The sequence below is a fragment of the Seriola lalandi genome, unplaced genomic scaffold, assembly GCF_002814215.2.
Source record: "Seriola lalandi dorsalis isolate HSWRI2012SDOR001 ecotype SW California unplaced genomic scaffold, Sedor1 jcf7180002054748, whole genome shotgun sequence".
NCBI lineage: Eukaryota > Metazoa > Chordata > Actinopteri > Carangiformes > Carangidae > Seriola > Seriola lalandi.
Genome location: NW_019525301.1, coordinates 2,625,644 through 2,646,491, shown reverse-complemented (window position 1 = coordinate 2,646,491; position 20,848 = coordinate 2,625,644). Strand labels below are relative to the sequence as shown.

General features: G+C 41.3%; 1 protein-coding gene across 1 annotated transcript; it reads right to left on the bottom strand.

Moving 5' to 3' along the window:
• Positions 1-1,399: 1,399 nt before the first annotated feature.
• LOC147818045 (claudin-16-like) lies at positions 1,400-5,547 on the bottom strand. Its single transcript, XM_087178916.1, has 4 exons — positions 5,455-5,547; positions 5,085-5,220; positions 3,931-4,064; positions 1,400-1,624 (listed from the first exon to the last, which is right to left on the bottom strand). The coding sequence occupies exons 1-4, from the start codon at positions 5,545-5,547 to the stop codon at positions 1,400-1,402; spliced, it is 588 nt and encodes a 195-aa protein (XP_087035042.1).
• Positions 5,548-20,848: the final 15,301 nt, after the last annotated feature.

The following is a 20,848-nucleotide window of genomic DNA, read 5'->3' as shown; positions in this document are numbered from 1 at the left end:
AGGTTGGATGGTGGGTCCAGGTGGGCGGGGCTTAGGGCATGGCTGAGAGTGGTGACTGCTTTGTTGTGACATCATAAAGTAGCAGAAGTTCTGACAGCTCGTTTGTGAATACAGGCTGTGTGCATTTCTCTGTGGACTGAGGCTTTGATACTTTCACTGTATCAATATAGAACATAGACCTGCTTTATAATAGATTATCAATAAGTCATAGAAATCTCACTTTGTACAATATGGGACCTTTAATTCAACAGAATGCTGTTTGCAGGTGTGTGGGAAACAAGGAAGACTCAGCTATTTGAGTCTGTATGTGTGAACAGGTGGTTATAGGAAGGAATCTCCCCACGACAAGTATATAGAGAGGAAAGGATTACAGAGACCAGTGGCTTTGATATACATATGGATATATGTATTAAGAAAGACTTGCAACCTCTTCTTTAAGGAAACCACAAAAGCATTCAAATATCTTGAACATAAGGATGATTTGAATGCATCAAATCGATGTAAATCAGCTCAAGCAGATCATAGAAAGCCTGGGACATCAGTTTCAAAGCTGCTGTCATAGATGGAGAAAAGAGAGACAGACGGTCCATGAGTTTTTATACAGACTTAAAATAAGGCAGTTTGAGAAAAACGCACACTGAAGACAGCAGTGGTGGGAACAGAGTACGGACGTGAAATCTCACATACAGCTGACATGTAGAGATGCTCCTACACCATATGACTATACAGTCTGTTCCACAATACTACATACATACTAAGACTATCATGCAAAAACACATTTGCTCCAAATGGGATGCATATATAAAGAGGCATTTCACAACAATATGGCACATTCACAAAACTCCCATCAAAATTAAACACGTAAATCAGCATCTGTCGCTTGTGTTTTTCCTGCTAAGATCAAGATGAAAATATGTTTTCATTATATTAAAAGATATATGATATGAGATATCAAACTACTTGCACACATTATTATTATAATTGATACGAAGAGCAGAGGTTTCTGCCGTGATGAACTTGATGAACTGAAGCTTGCAGCAGAAACCAAATCGTTAGCAAACACAGGAATGTGTTTTCCCACTTCCCACTCTCTGATGGATGATGTGTTACACATGCGTTTGATTGGAACTTGCACATTGTGGTAATTTAGGAATGTGAGGTTGGAAACTCTGTCGTTGCTGAACTGTAAACACAATTACAACAATAAAACATGTTTTCATAGAGTCGCTTGTTATTCATATTGAAGGGGAAGCGAACATCAGCACTATATCAAACAGTAGCAGTGACTTCAACAACTATTCCAGTGATTGTCTACACCTAAAAATCACCAAAGATCTAATATTAGCATGTGGATAGAAGACTAATAAAGAAAATTTTGATGATTTTGTCTTGCAAAGCTTTAAATGTAAGTCTTGTAGTCTGAGGGAGACCGTGGTGACATGATGTCGCCGGTTTGTGCTGGCTGGCTGTGAGCGAGTCTCGGTTGCGTCGCGATGTCATCACTGATACGAGACACGCTCCTGACTGCCAACACAGCTGAGGTCAGAGAGCAGAACACGCTTCCCACCATCAACCAGTACGAGAGCCCAAACTCAAATGTGATCCCCGGCGTCCCCAGAGTCACCTGTCAGAGAAGGGAGATGCGGTAATAATGAAGTAAGCGCATTATTTCTTACTTGCCTTAAAGGCATGAAAACTTTCTGTCTGTGATTTCCCACCTCCTTCTCTCTGCGATGGTATTATTAGAAATTCAGTGAGTGTGACGAAACACAACGTCTACCTTGATTTCTTGGTTTTTTAAAACTTCTTTGTGAGCACCATTAACTCTGTGCTACAGGCTTGTATCCACTCGCTCTCTGAGACCTTCTCTGTGAATTCCTCTGCCTGCTGGCAACACTTGTTAGTGTCTGTAACTGGTCCGCAGCGCTTTCAACTTATTCTAGCTCGACTTGGCAGGTTTGTCTCTCAGCTCCACAGTGTGTCTGCCAGCAAAACACTCACACACAGCTGATTCAGGAGCTGAGGACGGGATTTTATGTAGAATAACTCATAAATTGTAGAAACCAGAACTTATCACGACTTCATTGTTGCACTTAAAATCCCTTAAGCATGTGTTAATTGATTTGTTGGGCAAGGTTTGAAGGTGTGTTTCTGTTCAGCCGAAGTGTTCCTGCTGATGAACCCTGCTTGGACGCACTTGCATGGATGTATTAGAATGCATCCATATGCACTTGTTGTTCAATCCTTTGTGACTTTTGAAGTTAAGAGCATTGATCAACAAGTGCGTCCCAGCTGGGATCCTCACTTTTTTTTGTGTCTCCTGGAAACACTTCTGTTGTTGTCTGCGCTACTTGCAGCGTGTTTTTGTATTTGGTTGTGTGCAGCACGTGTGTTGTCAAATTGATGAAGATGTTTCCTGAATTTGTTTGTGTTATGTCTATTTGCATGTGTTTTCTTAAGTTGCAGTGCATTGAGCTCTCATGGCCACCGTAGCTAAATGCTCTAGGTTCACCAGGTAGTTGCTAACGGCATCTTTTTGCTGCTGGGCCAGAGTTTCATCGTTAAAAACTGTTACCTGTTCCATCTGGAAACAACGCTGATTTGAGCAGTGAGAGCGTACCGAGATATTTAAATTGAAGGCTATGAAACCAAAACGATGAGCTAAATATGCTAACTCTTTAGAACCGAGAGGAACTCTAGAGCCAAGTGATACTCCCTCTATGAGTGACACCATTTTACATTAGCCACATAATCATAGAACAGCCTATAAAGTCATCATGTTAGCTTTGTTAAATGTTAGCTTGTTAGCATGGAGCCATACAGGAAGTGTTAGAGTTTGAATAATATAACATGATGGAGACGTTTGTGTCTTTTCCTGCATATGTTTGAAACGACTAACAAGTCTGTTCTCTGAAAATGATTAGCATTTAGCATGACTAGCATTATTCCTATTGTCGCTAATAGATATGAAAGAGAAGCTGCTCAGGTGTTGTAACTAATGTGCAGTAAGTATATCTGATTAGTGTGGCATAACAACACATTAATGCAGAGTTAATGATGTAGTATTGATTCAATCACTTTTTATTGTTTTGTTTCAGGTTTTTAGTTTCATTAGCAATGATTTACACCTGAAACTCCCACAAATGAGGTTAAGAGAATAAACTCAGTCTAGTCTTGATTATTTTATCACACATAGTTACATTCTAGTTCAATTTAAGACAACATTAAATAAATGGGTTTAAATAAAAATGTTGCCACAGCATTAACATGCCCATAACAAGCATCTTGAAAGAAAAGCAATGGGATTTGATTTGTTTGCTAATACAATTAGAATTGTCAGTAAAATATTGAAATATTATGAGTAATTCAGATCTTTAACAAAGAGTGTGATAAATGGCTACAGTACAGTATAAAAATAAATATGAGCTCAGTGGCAGCTCGACAGGAAATGAAGGTGTTGGTTGGACAACAGCGGGTCATATTCTGAGCGACACATTATGAATGAAAGTCAGTTTTCATCTTGGCTGCAGTGAGGGGAGGAATTTAAAACCTCATATGATCTCTCAGTGTTGCTGAGTCGGGTAATGAAACCTACTTCCTGTCTGTATCTGGTGTAAGTCGTCACCCCGTACCACAGCAGGCCCACTGCACCACACACACCTGAAAGACACACACACACACACACACACACACGTTTTAAACCGACCCACAGATACGGCAAGAGTCAGAAAACGAGAGTTATGAGCGTAACTGACAACACACTTAATTACGTGGAGACGTGTTTGAACCAGAGAATGATATGAATCTAAAGTAGTCCAAAACCCAAACCGCAAACCAAACAAACTGCTTCTGGCTGGAAATGATTAGGGCTGTTATTGAGTGTAATGAGCGGCAGTGCCAACCTCCACACAGACAGAGGGCGCCAGAGACCTGCAGCAGCCTGCCCTGAGCTGGCACACTGGGAATCATTGTTGTACACCCCAGGCTGGGGATCATAATGAGGACGGAAAGCAAAGACAGCACACACATCCCCACCGACGCTAGTCTCATAGCCAGCATGTCAGCTGTGGAAGGAAAGACAAGAAAAACACACACTGTCAATATGTGGACCCCCTTACCCACAGGACTCAGAGGGATCAGCTGTGTTGGTCATGAAACATCATGTTCTTTCATTCAGTTTTCATGCTTTTTTTTTTTCATTCTAAAATGATTATTGTTGATAGATTGATCTGTTTATTCATACAGTAATAAAAGCATTTAACTTTAGGGACAAACTGTACCAGTAAACTTTTCACTGTTGTGTGTCTCTGCTGGACTCTCAAGCAGCTGCAGCCTCAACACAAACGGCCCACAGCTAAACAAACTGCCAAAGAGACATCCAGAGAGCTGCCTTGATGAGAGGAGGCTGATTTGTGGTGTAATGGGCTTCACAAATTGCTGCACGGACATACGTGTTTTGGAATCCAACATGGCCTAAGAAAATGTAATTCGAAAACATAAAAAGTCTGAAGGGGTTGCTGCAACATTTGAACATATTTGATATCAGAATATTCTCTATATCATTGCTATTAATAATAAATATAATAATAATAATGTAATTGGCACAATCAGATGGTTCTCTTCTGTCTTTTAAGATTATCTAGATTTTGTATGGTTTGTTTGGAGCAAATATTCAAATGAACAAAGTGAGCTGCTGAAGACTTGTTTCCCCCGTTTCCCGCACGACCGTCACCAAGTGTTTGCCGTTTAACCTCCACAATAGATTATAATTTCTGGTTTTTCCTATGTGTGCCATGCATTTAATAACCTCACATACATTTGTTTATTTATTTATTCATTTTGAAATTACTCTGTCTTTTACGCGTGTGAATCAACTATGTCGTTGTTTTACGGCTTAAGTTTTTGTCGAACATAAGACAGAGATAAGTGGCTAACCAGTGTAAAATAACACAACGCAGCTGCGCTAATCGCTCACACAGCGTACATTTGAATAAAGTGACTAAGTCCTGCAGCAGCAATCATTAGACGCCTCTGCAGTGATATTTGTGGAAGATAATATGACTGCTATGGATGTGTTATTGTACCTGGCAGATGCTCCATGTAAGACACTGACACGTCACAGGTCCTCAGACCCACCAGGCTGTCATGAACACACTCTCCCCACAGGCCTCGACAACGCAAGCTCAGACCCACGGAGGTCAGCTGGTCTTTAGCTCCTTGCTGGATCAGGAGACACATGAGGGGAATAAGTGATAAGGTTTAGGTAGGGAAACCTTCCATGAGTGGTGTATACACCACACGCTAAAGCACAAAGCTCATCGGTGCATCACTGCAGTCAGACAGACTACACAGTAGTGCAGCCTAGTGGTTACTGTACACTCTCTACATACCAGGATTAGCACTGATTGCAGATATACTGTATGTGTGCGTATGAGAGCAGACACATGTTCCTACCCTCCAACAGTCCTTTCCAGCAGCAGCGATTAGCAGCAGCAAGCTTGTCAGCGCTATCAGCAGCCCCAGGACCTCAGTATGTCCTCTGCTCATCCTGTCCTCTAGTCAGCTGGTGGGAAAAAAACATTAACAACTTTCTTCATAAAAAATAATAACTACATGAAAAGTGACTTTGCAAATGCTGAACAAGTGCAGGTGATTTCTGGAAAGGCAGATGTTTCAGTGACAAAGAGAAGCAGTTGTACGCTCAGATGGAGTTTGCAGCATTTGGGAAATAATGAGTTTTAAATGGAGTTAATGACCCGTACACTCAAGACACCTCATCAGCACATATTTAGATCCTTTACCCAAGTATAAGTCATTCTGAAAAATCCTTCATTAAAAGTGAAAGATCTTTATTCAAAATCACGTGGAAATAAAAGTACATTAACTATTATCAGCAAAATGAACTTGATGTATTAAAGTGGGAGCACTCATTCTGCAGAAGATCATGTCCTCTGTAATTTGACTACAGTATTTGTAGGGTTCAGTAATCTGATGAAAAAAAATGATGAAAATAGTATTTAGATCCTTGACTCAAGTATAAGCAGTAATACAACAAGGTAAAAATACTTCATTAGGCATGAAAGGTCTTCATTCAGAAACCTGTGGAAATAAAAGTACATTAACTATTATGAAGGAAAATGGAGTTAATGTTTTAAAGTGAAAGAAAATCTTAATCTTAATCTAAACAATAACTAGTAACTATATCTGTCAGAAAAATGTAGACAAGTAAAAAGTACAATATTTCCCTAGGAAATGTAGTGGAGTAGAAGCATAAAGTATAAAAGCATAATATAGAAAATGGAAAATACAAGTATCTCAAATTTGTACACAGTACAGTTGCATATCAGAATTATAATATAGAAGTATAATCTACCATAATGTAGAAAGATAAATATTTGTGAACAAAAGAAGAGAAATTGTTGTCAAACAGAATTATGGACATTTCCACAAGATGAAGTAAAACGACAGGTCTGCTATAACTAGAATTTAGTATATAAAAGAGATAGCTCTTAAACAACTTCCATAACTTCAAGATGGATACTATACTTATGTTTTCAAAGAAGTTACATTATCTTTTAATGAGCAAAATTTCTTTAGCTGTTGAAGTTATCTCCTTGTGTGGTGAAACAGCCTTTTTTTTTAATTTCTTGAAAAAAGAAATCAAAGCAGTAATCTTGCATCTGTCATGGGGGTAATGAACAGTGCTGTGTAGCTATTGAAAAAAAAAAAAACACTTACCTCTTAGAAAACACTTTATTTCAAGGACTGACTCTCAAAGTGTGGCTCTGTTCATTTCCCAAAAAGAGGAGTGGGAGAAATTTGGTGCAAAAGCAAAGCCTCAGACTGTGTGTGCACACGACGACTTTGCCCTTCATCAGTTCTAAATGAAGTGGTGTAGGCCTGTGTGAGTGCGGTTTGGCAAAGGGCTGAAATTAAGAATCTAAACAGATTAACCACGCATGACCTTAATAACCGCACTATGACTTTCCATTTTGCTCTCCTCTCTCTTTATCCTTTGAGAAGTTTTCCCCCACGTCTCTCAAAAAACATCTTTCCACCCTCAAAACTGAAGAAAAAAAAAAGTCTAATTTCAAGACATCTTCTGCCATTTAGGACATCTCAGATGTGGTGCAGAGATATTTGTGTCGAGATGACAAGATAAAAAAAAAAAAAAAAAAAACCATTTAGATGCATCACAGACAAATGAGGGAGCTTGAGAGACAAAGAGACAGACGGAGGGACAGACAGAGCCATATTGAGATGTTCAGATGGATTATTGTGGAGTGAAAATGCCAGCGGGCTCCGTGCCAGCCGCCTCCGAGCTGCTGCCGACAGGCTGAAGGGGGCAGTGTTTGTCTGCCTATACTGCAGCAAGCCTCACTGGAAATATTTGAGTTGTTAAACAAAAAAAAAAAAGAAAGAAAAAAAAAGGAAAAAAAGAAAAATGCTCTTCCATAATTACTTTCAGTGATGTATACTGAATCCAGAAAACTCTCTGCATATTAATATGGAGTATTAATAGGTTTCACAATAATTAAAAGTGCAAAAAAAAAAAAAAAGAATTGACGAAGATTAGTTCAGGTCTTATAAATAAATGTGCTTTAAGAAAAAAAAATGGAGGATGTGGTTATGAGAGTTTCTGCTGGGCCAGTCATTAGTAATGGAGTTGAACACAGTGACAAGTATGTGTGTGTACACGTGTGCGTCATTCCGGTGTGTTCTCGTGAGTATTTGCAGTGTGTATATCACTTGTGTTTGCCATGCAAGTTCGCATGACTTCTCCGCCTGGCTGTGTCGGTGTGTGTCCTTCCTATAGCCCACGGTCTCGCTCCATCTCCACCTTCTCCGCGTCCCTCCCCTCCATCTCCTAACAATATGGCTTAAAACCTCATAATCACTTATTGATTCTTCATCATCATTACCGCAGTTAGCGTCGTGTATGAGGCCTCATCTGAATGGGGGGAGGCTGAGGCAGAGCTGCACGGGACCATCACACACACCCCCGCCCACCAAACGCCCCCTGCCTTTGATACGAACAAGGTCAGAGGAATCGATCCCCTTTAATCAGAGAAAGTTTCCACAGGCGCTGCTAGAAGAACAGTAGTGACGTGCGATACCGCTGACTTCCTTTCCGGTCCAATTCCATGTCAAACCCAGGCTGGTATCGCCAATACTGATAAAATACTGATGAGATACCGATGAGATACCGATGAGATACCAATATGACACAGATACTTTGGACAAAATACACAGGAATCGACAGGTTCCATAAACTGGCTGTTTCATATAGACTGAAGTGAATTAAAATAAAATAAATAGCTCTGAAATACGTAATATAATAAAAAATAAAGAAATCACAATCATAATAAATGAGTCAATATCTACATTTTGAAATAATCTGTCAGGTGTCAGTCCAAACAAATGTGACTGAGTTAGTCACTGACTGTACACAGACCTACGTTTCATAAAATGAGTTTTTTTTTTTACCTGCGGAGTAGATCATTTAAAATGGATAAAGAAGTGTACATGTTAAAATATATAGTATTGGCAGTAATACAGCAATTCAATTTCAGCATCCTGGACTTTAAAACTTATGAATATTTTATTGAATTGATGTGCAGTGATCCCAAGGACACACATTTCCCTCCAAGCTGAAATCAAAAGTTGCAGCCCTGATCTTGATTTGTTTGTTTAGTCACTTACTTCATAACCTTATCTATTTAATTGATCTATTCCGATTTGATTGAAATGTAATTATATGGTTTTAAGAATGCGGGGATAACCTTCGGCCTGGACAGATGTGAATCACCTTCACAGCTGCTCTCCCCCTCTCTGTACCTGGATAATGCTGCCACTGCCAAAGGACTCAGTCATTGAAGTCTGTCTCGGCCAAGCACATTCTTTTCTTCTTCTTCAGACCGCCACTGCATCACCTCGTCACATTCTGTATTGTGATAAAATCTCAGCTCCTTAACAAGGTTTGTGGTGTTACCACAGTCCCTCACAGTCCTCCCGCACACATCACGTACAGTGTTGCTGCTGTTCTGAGAACTGAAAAAGTTCCACACAAGACTACATTTACAGTCAGCCATCATCCCTTTCAGTGATGTTCAAGGATTTCGCTTTTATAAAGCCGTAATTCACATGCATGATAGGAGAAGTAGTTCCGATCAGCTGGGTATTATTTAGACTAGTTCCTGGTAGGTGTTTTCTACTGTGTCCTTGTTGATGTTAAAATACACATTTACCCCAAATTACTAAGTGTAGATATTGATCTTCTGATTTGATCCCAGAACAGAAACGTTTGAGACAGCATTTCAGGATCAGTCCGCACAGCGCTACAGCACGCGGTCCGGAGCTTCTTGGTCCATACAGCTGCATACAGTGTGTGTCTGATGGTACAAGACCACACATGGAAATATATCAGGTTGTCCTGTCATGAGGCCCTTCCATTGCACGTTGTTTTGCAGTTTGAAGGACCAGAAGATACGATACTTCATCAATCACTTTAGAGCAAGACTATGCTGCTTTTGAAAAGAAATAAAGAATTCTTCCCTTTACAAATGAAAAGTTGAATTCATCAGTAATAAACACAGTACACTTAAGGGTTTCCACTCTACAGCCTTTCTTGTTCTGGTATGACCAGTAGCTTAAAGTGGCTAATGTTAGCTAATGTTAGCAAACTTAAATTTGATTTGACCGGGTAACTGATAGTACAACTGAATCACTGCACTGGCTGTAAAACTCTTCTCAGTGTGTTACTGCTGCACTACGTTTACCATCATCCTGTGCTATGTGTCGAAAAAATGGAAATCAAGAATCACTTTTCTGAGTCGGATCATTCATTCGGTTATGTTCAAAGGTTTGTAAGTCACTGACTGTGCAGAGATAAGCGTTCACATCGCTGTTTTACACCAGAATTGATCACATTCTGATTGTTTTCATAGCGTTTGGTAATAAAAAACACGTCAAACACCCTTTTGTAATGTTTTCAGTGTGGTAGATGTTCTCAGGTCTGCTGCTCAAGGGACTACAAATCAGACACGTTGCCCCGCGTATAATGGCGACCCCGCAGTCTCTTCCTCTATGTGCCCCAATCCACCAAACTAAAACCCTTAAGAGAAGCACATGCTGATGACATATGATGCATGTCGAAACTCCCGGCTTCCAGAACCTCACTAATTGATCTTGTTTCTTTAATCCAACAAAACAATGAGTTGAGTTCTTTGTAGTTTTTACACTTTACTTTTCTTAATGGTTAAACAAATGAGATATTATATGTCAATCACTGAGCTTGGTGCTGGTAGGTGGGTTTTTTTGGCTCTTTGGACAGAGCCTGGCTCTTTCCCATGCTTTCACTCTTTAAACTTAGCAAAGCTAACCTCTAGCTTCATATTTAACAGACAGATATGAGATTAGTATTTTCTCATCTTTTCTTCCAGAAAGCATATAAGCATATTTCATCGAATGCCAGACTTTTGCTTTAAAGTCCCTTTAAAGCCATCGGTCAATTAATGACATTTAAATTCTTCTGATGATTTAAGATTTGTAGAAAAATTGTAAAATTGGGAAAAATGGAACAGACTAGGTGCTGCTGAGTCAGAAAGTTACAAATTGTGCACATAGACTCTAATATCCACAGAAAATACTACAGAATTATTCGCTACGTATATGATAAATGAGCTGTCACAGCTACAACCAAAATGCTCACTACAGAAGATTTTATCCTGCATTTATTTTTGTCTTCATTAGATTTGACTTTTGGACAACACGGTGTCTGTAAAGACAGAACATCTCATGCCCAAACTCAAAAAGTCTGGCTGTTGAGGAGAGCCAGAAGTAAAAAAGCAGCTCCATTAAGAGGAACCTGGATGGTAAAACCTAGTGCCAAACTCGAATTACTACCTCGCGGTTGTATCCCTCCACTAACCAGCTAAGTTTCAGGAAATACAGTCCCAATCATTTCTCCTTGAGTTACAGCACTGAATAATGGCCTGAAGTGTTTTTGCAGAACATTATGATGTCACAGTGAAGTTGACCTTTGACCATTTGGATATAAAATGTCATCACTTCATTATTTCATCCTATTAAACATTTGTGTTAAATTGTGTCATAGTTAGTGTGTGAATTCATGGTTCATGGCACAAGTCATGTTTTGTGTGACCTGTGACCAACAATCTGTAATCAGTTCATCCCTGAGTCCAAGTGAATGCACCAAATTTAAAGAAATTCCCTCAAGAGAACTGAGATATCGTGTTGTCAACAATGGGACGGGACACCGTTGCCGGTGCGGCGGCATAAACAACAGTCTTTGAGCGCCTCCCCTCCCATCAGCCACTGAGAACCAAACAATTAGAGGATCCAGAGTGTAAAGTCATGAAGTCCTCTAAACTTTCCCAATCCAAACAGTTATCTGTCACTGCTGCTTGCGGCTGTGTTGCTTTGGGCAGAATCACAAATAAAGCCATCTCTGCATCTGTTCTGTTGTTTTGCTGATCTTTGAAGTCTTTCCATTGAGAGACAACAGTACTGAAAATTCATGCTTGCTTTTCCTTATCATACTCCACTGTCTCTGCTTTGAGACTTTCCTGAGATCTAATTCAGTTTTTTTTTTTTTTTACAACAGAGATGGCTGAAGGCAGGGCTGCGCCTGGCACGCTACACTGCACCTCTACAATCCAAAACAGCCTAAGGATTTGTGAATAATTATCTAAATTAGCCTACACTTGTCGAGCTGGACCGCAGACTAGGCCTCTCTCTGTTCCACCTAAAACACAGATTGAAAATAAAGCAGTATTGTCTCACCCAACTGTTACCTGCTGCCAAACTCTGAGCGATGCTTTCACAGCGAAGTTGGCTGAACTCAGGACTGCTTTTCATTTCTTCCTTCAGGTTTGTTGTAACGCAGACTCGGAGGACTCCATCATTATATTAACTGCACACAAGTGATTACTTCCAGCCGCAATCACCAGAATCAAACGTTGGCACGCATTCATGCACAGATGCATGCGCTCGCACACACACACACACACACACACACACACACACACACACACACACACACACACAGAGGCACACACGCATATGCAGAAATCCAAACCCAGTTGAACCCAGAATAAGTCAGAGATCCAGTTAAAAGTGTGTTTGGGAGACCTCCACAGCTGCACGCCCAGCAGCTGACAGCTGGAGTGCTGTGTGATAGAGAGTGTTTGTCACAGTGTGTGATGTGTGCCCGTGTGTGCATGATAAGCTGCGAGTGATTATCATTGTTGTTGTATCACAGTTTATCACACCACGGGAGAACAGTTACACTCACCTAGCCATGTTTTCCCTGGAAGCATCATCCTTCTGATATGCACACACACGCTCTCACACACACATACACACACACACACGCGCGCGCACACACACACACACACACACACACACACACACACACACATAGGCGTAAAACTTAATCTAATCTGTGTGTTTTCTCTCTGCTGCAATAATACAGCGGCCTAATTGGCTCTGACAACTTGGCCAACTCAATTCCAGCCAGTCTCGTCCAGAATGCCTCTCTATGTCTCTAATTAGGTCCAATCAGCCCAAGTGATATTTATCGATTCACCTCATCCCTCTTTCTCTCGCTCTCTCTCTCTCTCTCTCACACACACACACACACACACACACACAAACACTCTCTTTCTTTCCTTCACACCGGGCCCCCTTCATTCTTCCTGTGTTGCTTTCTGAAGGAGACTGTGTTCCTCCTCTCTTCAGCTAATTTTAGTATGAGTAAAATAATTATGATTGATGCAGGTGCCTCTTCTTCCTTCAAAGCCTTTTAAATAGATAAAGCCCCACCACCACCGCCACGTCCAAAAAAAGAAGCAAGCAGCTAATTAGCGTGCGAGGATGAGTGAGGAGAGAGGCCTTATCGAGCCGTTATCAGTTCGCCTGCCCCACAGCTTTAAACATCATATTAGATATCTTAATCGTTCATTCTGACAGGGGCGTCAGGGACAAACTTTCTCATTTTCCTGGCCAATTGATGTGCTCTATTTTTCCCCCTCTGGTTCCTAACTTATTTTTTTCCCCCTCCTTTTCTTTTTTTTTTTCCGAGACACACAGACGTCAGCTACGTGTCAGGAATGCTCGATGCTTTAATTCATCTAAACAACCTTTTAGCCGCTCTCCCAGTGTAATGCTACGTTTGAGAAAGTTGTGCGTGCGTCATTTCAGGAGTATTGACGTGCCAACCTCGCCGCTGAACACACGTCTGCAATGACATTGGAGCTGATGGTTGTTTTCTCCATGTCGGTGCCGGGACAATGGCCAGATGCAGACAAAAAGGGAAAAGGCCAAGAGAGAGATTAAGTGCATACACAGTGTGTCAGAATGCAGCAACGGCTACAGGGTTGATTAAGGTAAAATCATTTTTGTATCTGAAGTTCATCTAACTCTGATCCAAGCCTGTCACACTATGTGCCACAGTCCTGGGTGGCCTATTTGTTCTTTTGGTTTCTGGACCTTCTGCACATTTCACTCATTCAGGTAGGATAAAAGGAAATCATTTTAGGAGAAGTTTCAAAGCCTGCAATTTTATTGTTTTGGTTCAGTTTCATTTCATCCTCATCGACCTTAGGCAGCTTTTTTCTACAAGAAACCCACTGTGCACCGCCTGCTGGGTCCCAAACAACAGACCAATTAGGGGCTAGCTGTTGAACTGGCTGAGTCTGGCCCATATACTTCCATGTCTGGGCAGACTCTGGCTGTGATCCTGCGGTTCTGGCTGACAGTCAGAAGATTTTCTGTGTGTGCACCAGAATTGGTCCGGATGTGGAAGTAGCATCTGACAGTCATGCTGTATATGGGCCAGATTTGGGCCGTGCAGCTGGGCGTATGCTGGGCCAGAAGAAGACGAGCATGTGACCCAAATATGGGCCGGATTTATTGTGCTATCTGGACTGGCGGAGACCAAAACAGAACTAAAAGGAGAGGGAATATTGGATTTGTTAGGTGACCAGAAGCATGACTTTACATTAATGTGTGTGATGTTCAAGTTGTTGTGGAGTTCTGTCTCTAGCTGGACACAAACATAAGTAGTGCAGCTTTAAAATGGCTTTGCTATTTACAGACTCTTGCTGTGAGCTTGCTACACCCACAAACCACCATCTCAGTGTGTGATTCAAATGGACCAAACTGAAACACACCTTTTCATGACAGTAGTTACTGCAACCCTCTCTTAAATTCAGCCCTTGTCTCGTGATTTTGTGCTGCCAGTGCTACAAAGTCTCTCTCCTGCGTCTTGCTGCTCTCTGCCTGGACATCTTCACCTTTCTGCACTCCTTCCTGTCTGTAGAAGAATAAGGATTATCCCCTTGAACTGACATTAAACATATCAAATGTGCAATATAAAGGACTAAAATCTCTGCCATGGTTATCTTCAAAATATTTACCAATAACTGAAAATGAATGACACACTCCATACGCTGTCTGAAACTCTGCACAGAATTAAAGGGTTTGAGTATTATGTTACATGGTTAACTGTAAATATGTAGATTGATTAAATATGTCTTGAAAATTTATTGAAAGCTGCTCCACAATACACCCTACAGTCACCCACCATGTTGACCAAGGTGATAACTTATAACTTATATTGATTTGAGATGATAAATCACAGCGCAAGTTGCTTACTGCAAGTAAGTTGTTTACTTGCCTCTTAATGCTTAGAAAGAAAAGACTGTTAATTATTGCTAATTTTTTATAATGTACAGTTTAGCAACATTTAGATTTACATTTAATATTTAACAGCTGGATTTAATATTTAGATCATTAACATTGAATTAGTTTTTTTTTTTTTTTCAAGAAAAGCAAATATGACGTTCAGAAATATTGCTGTAAAACTGGTTTAAAAAAAGTAACCAGAATTCACACTACTAAATTTGACGAGATGTTGCTTTACAGTCGGTATAATATCTCAACTGTCTGTAGCTAGCCATAGCCAGTTGCCTGTCAAAGATCCCAGGTTCATCCACAATGAGCATGTGCAAACGTCCAAGAAATGCTGCTTTCACCGTTGCCTGAGAACCAAAAACACCTGCCAGGCTGGAGAGGTCACCAGTAAACCTCAGTCTACTTCTAAAGGCTGATACAACAAGGTCTTGTAGTCTTTTAAATAAGGCAGCAGGTTGCCGTCATCACTTTCTCCCCGTTGGAAAAGTCCAACCTTTAACTTGGTCTGCTTTCCCTCTTATTTGCTCTTTCATACAGAGGTGAGTGAGGAGTAGTGCTGGCTGAGGCTCTCTGACCTCCACATCACCCCGGATTTAAGGCAGAATGAGGCTTTCTGATCTCTGCAGCTCTACCTGAACCTGCTTCTCCCACTCGGCCTCCGTGTCTCTCTGCCGCTCTCTCTCCCTCTCTGTTCTGTGCAGTGTGTGTACAGGCTGGCTGTTTGTGTACCTGTAAACTGACAGACTCTGCTTTGATCAGGTCGGAGCCCTGGGGGCAACACACCGCTGGTCCTCCTCTCTCTACACACACACACACACACACACACACACGCACACACGCTCAACATTCACACACTCATTCATGCGCACATCACAGAGGCAGAGCGAGATGATGCGAGATAGATACGGAGCGAAGAAAGAAGGAGACGGCAAAGACTTTGATGTGCTCAACATTTTCTGTGTTCATGTTTCAAACAGCAGCCATCAGAATGTAAGAGAAGAGGCTCAGAGAAGACTGGATGATGGCTGATTGACCCTTCAAACCTGGCCAATTTTAACAGAGGGGGGGAAAAAAAAAAATCACATGGGCGGACTCGTCTTTTCATTTCCTCTCCACTTCGAGAACTGGCCCCCGCTCGCCCCTCCGACTGACAGACATCCTCTGCCAGGCTCTTAGAGTGAGCACCCTGCTATGGTGATTAGCAGTTTTCTGTTACACCGCCAGTTTGCGCCTGTGCATGTGTGTGTGTGTGTGTTTGTGTGTGCGAGATGTGACCGAGAAAGAGTGCTGGTACTTGGAGAGATTTTAAAGTGCCGAAATTGGCTGCTCAGATGCCCCGGCTCTGACCCCTCTCCAGCGAGCCAACAAGCAGATGGCATTCAAGTGGTTAGACTGCGGGTGGATGGAGCGGAGGTTGAAGGCGTGGTTGGTACAATGAAGTGGCGGGTTACCTCACTTCTCCTTTCCAATCGTTTTAGGACAGGCGTAGAGGGGCACGTTAAGTGATTTTCATTTGGGCGATTAAACTGTCTATTCAGTGAGCCAGCTGAATTTCATCCCCCTGCTGTGCCACAGACACGATTATGGAGGTTAGGGATGTCATTTTTCTCTCCGTGGATCATCTCCTACAATCGTCTTGAATATTCACTTGGATATCATCCCCGTATCACACTCTATCCGTTGCATCAGCCCTGAGATGCAGATGTGTCATTTATTCCCCACCCCAGTGCCTCGGCTGATGTAAAAATGATTCCGTGTCCAGGTAAATGTTTCATGTTCAGGACACGTTCAGGTAACGTCAGGGAAATTAAGTCTCCCTGGACGTTTTCCCCCGGGTTGGTGAAACACTTGAAAGGTCCAATCAGGAATAATGATCCCCGGTGCCGTATTGAGCATACATGACGGTGATTTGGCGCTATATCTATCAGCTGTGGAGCAATGCCTCCTCCCAGGATGCAGGTTATTAACTGACAACACAGGGTGATGAGAAATGAAATGTAGCCCTAGCTTCCACACTGGATCTAGGTCAGGCTAGTTCTAGACGGGGTAGAACGTTCTGGAACAAGATGGGCTGGGGTGCTGGAGCGGGGGGTGGGGGGGGATTTTTTACATTTCTCCTGCTCAGTAAACCACTCGCAGCCTGAAGCCAGATGGGACAGAGCCAGTGTATTCTGCAGAGAAAAAGCAGGTGTCTACTGTATGACTGTCTGCGCTGAAATACCACACTCCCACCTCTCTCGCTCACAATTACACCCTATTTTGGTGAGCTGCTTTGTTTGCTCACAATTAGAAATGAAGGGAGCAGGAAGTGTATTGTAACAGCCAAGCTTTCCCAGATGTAATACTGTGGCTGATAGCATGACATTGTCTCTGCTGACCTTCTGGACGCTGGTCAAATCAGCTACTGTTCTACTGAAAGCTGTACTCTGACAGCTCTGCTTGCTACCTGCTAACAACAATGCTAACATGCTTGAAATGACAATGCTAACATGCTGATATTTAACGTCTTAGTTGAGTTATTTAGCATGCTGAAATCTGCTAATCGGCACAAAGGACAAAGTACAGTTGAGCTTGATGGGAATGTCAGTAGTTTGCAGGTATTTGGTCATAAAGCAAAGTATTGGACAAAATGAAGACTTGACTTTATGGTGCTGGAGGAAAAAGTTTGAATTGTTGGGATTCAAACTCTTGGGACAGTGGATGTATACATTTTAATCAAATACTTACTCAGCCATTTCTATAAAACCACAAATGTCAGTCAGAAGGCCATCAAAGACGGTAGGATTCATCCTCTGTCAACCATTAATGTGTGCACAAAATATCTCCCAATCAATCTTGTCGAGACATTGCATCGGATAAGTGAGAAAACTGACCTGCAGCTGGAAACCGTTCATCCTCTGGGGCCCATGAATATCTGAACCAACTTTCATAGAAATTCATCCGACAGTGTTTTTCACTACAAACCCAAAAGTTAAACCTTCCGATGGCTTCACAGGAAAAGCATCTGCATCTGAACATTCATGTTTGTAATATATGTAATATATGTAATATATATGTAAAGTAGTATAATAATATAATAATAACTCGGTCTGAGATATTAAACTTTTCTGGTATATTTCTATCTATCAGTAAAACTCATCAAAACACTGTAGTACACTCATCATGTTTAGAAACATTATGTATTACAAGCATCTTAAAATGATAAATAATTCAAAAATTTTTTGTATGATACTCATAATGTACAAGAAAAAAGATGGTAAACAGCTGAAAATGACTGACATGACTTCTGGTCTGTACTTTATGAGCTCACTGTGATGAGAAGATGCTGGTGACGGACCTGCAGCTGAATCACTGTGACTGCTTCCCAACCTTCTGCATCATTTATCAGCGAGCTCAATATCATAATATCAGCTAAATAACCATGTTACATACAAATATTAAACCAGTGCGACAGACTGCTACCAAGCTGTGTTCACACTATGATTTTCTTTCTCTTCTCTTTTCATACTTTTTTATTATGACAAGTACACCTGGAGTCGTCTTCATCAGTATCAGCGCATTTACTACATTTTTGTTTTGCTGCAGGACTGGACTAAACCAACACCACCTTTCAGGGTTATAGATAAAAACAATTCTGTAACAGCTCTCCCCCATGTTGGGGCCCTGGCAACTCAGTTTCACTGTTCCCCCCACTACTATACCCCTGTCCATATATATATTTTCTGATGTCGGTGGTATAAGGACAGACAACAGAGGGTGCGGCCCAGTTACAGTAGGTTGTTGTGACACCTGGGTTGCATCCATCTGCCACATCCTGGCTCGGTTCATCACATGGATGAAGAGTGAGGGAGAAAGAGTAAGAGAGAGACTATATGCATTGTATCAAGAGAAACATCAACTATAAATATGTCAAGTTTTTTCTGTTTTTTGAAAATGGACTGAGTTTATTTCACAGTAACCAGAAGAGGCTGGTGCACAGAGGCAGAGGAGGATGCTCCTTCTCTCTTTTTTTGAGAGGCATTAAAATATACACTTCAGTTTTTTAATCATTCCAGATTTTCGTGGTTTTTGTGGTTTCCTTTTTAAACAGATGTTCTGAAAACTAAATGTTCAGGTTGCTGCATCACCCCTCGCTGCACTGACTGGCTTCTAGTGACACATCACACGCACACAAGGTTCATTCCCATCCAGTGGCCACACTGATTGTTTTTAGAAATCTTGTAAGCCACTGTTTTACTGCTTCATTTTTCGTTGAACATAAGAAAGTAGAGGTAAGTAGCCAATTAGTGTAAAATAATCACACCATGGGCTTGTTTTCCTCCTGACCGTTCAAATTTTTGTGTGACCCGTCCCCACAGATTATTATGTATGCATTCACAATTATTTTGCTATACACACATTTGCTTCACACAATGACTTTTTTTTCCCCTGAGTGCTTTTTATTTCTTCATTTGGATTGATGGAGTTTGAGAAAGTAAAAAAGTTTGAATATGGCCTTAAATGCATGGGAGGCCATATATATATATATATATATATATATATATATATATATATTCAATAACATTTTCACCATTGAAGCATATTCAGTGTATGGGGCAATTGCAATTGGCTATTCACCAATTAAATAAAGACTGTAAATGATCAAACTTATGACCGAGTTTTTTCTCTCCTCTGCTTTTATTTTTATCTTGTGAAGAATTTTTCTCACAGTGTGAAACATTAACACTGTTTTTGTGTCTTTTGTCTTTGTCTTGACTGTGAGACACTTTTGTTAAAAGAATAACACAGTATGAATAAAGTCATCACTGTGTTATTATTAAAATCTACTGTCACAGTTCCCTAAAGATCACACAATGACATGTGCAAATTGATGCACTGCGTTCAGCGTGTGATCCTGTGGCAGCAGAGATGCAGCTTTCCTGCATAATTAGGACAATACTGATGGATACGTTATACCTCTCAATCTCTGTAATCTGCTGTGATCTTGAGTTGCATATGCTCCATCACAGTTTTCAGAGATTGCAGAGCTGGGCGAATCCTGCGGCTGACTCTGTGTTGGCTGACAGCATCCCTTCAGGGGGTCCTGACTTCATTACAGACAGGGAGTCCATCTGCAAACAGCAGAAGTCTCCTCATATAGCACTCACACATGGCGTGTGTGCGCTAGGATGAGACCGGAGACCGAAGCGGACGCCCGTTAGAAAAGATATGTGGCTGCTCAAAGATTATCTCTGTCTACAAGATGCATGTAAATGTTCCAATTTTCTCTTTCTCTGATTCAGAGTTCACAGCTGAAATGGAGTTCGCTGGCCTTTTGAGCTTTTGGAAAAATATGAAACAGCTGCGAGTCTGCGACTGCCCACTGCTCTCTTGTTGTGGACCCAAATACAGACTGCAATTAACCTAAGTGAAAAAAAAATCTCCTTTCTCTAAATCATGTAAATGAGTGAGACCGTGCAGTGGAGGCTTGGAGATTTTCCTCACCACACCTGGCTGTGAGTAGCCAGTCGAGGGACGTCACGTCCCTTTCGTGGGTCAGAGGTCAAGTTATTGAAGTGGAAATCAATGGCGGTATCCCCAGTGGCCTTAAGAGGACTAGAAAGGAAAGGAACATTTCAAACAAATAAATAGCAGCATTTTCAAGGTGCCCTCCCTACTTCACAGCTGTGGATTGATCTCGCCGGTTTAACCCAGAGGAGGAGGCAGAGAATGGGAGAAGCAAGGAGAGCCTCACTCTGACTTGCTCTCTTTTATGTAATTGCTACTTTTTCACCTTGCTGCTGACATGCTCCCTCTCTGCATTGGTGCCAGCGAGGCTGGGACTGCAAGTCTGTCCAGACTCACAGGCGGCTAGTCAAGGGTAATCTGCTACACATGCAGCCTGAGCTAGTGTACACTTTCATTCAGTCACATCTCACAAGTCTTTGAAAAAATTATTTTTTAAGTTCAATTAGTGGCGACAACTTTCAGATGAAAACTGAAAGGGAGTTGGGAGTTATATTTTATCCACACAGGAGGCCTCAGAGGAAATATGTTTCAGTCTTGACCGGGAAAAATATGAAAAAGTAGCAATTGTAATTAGTTTGTGAGTTAAATTGCATTAAGAACATTGATGTAGTGGCGGTAAAAA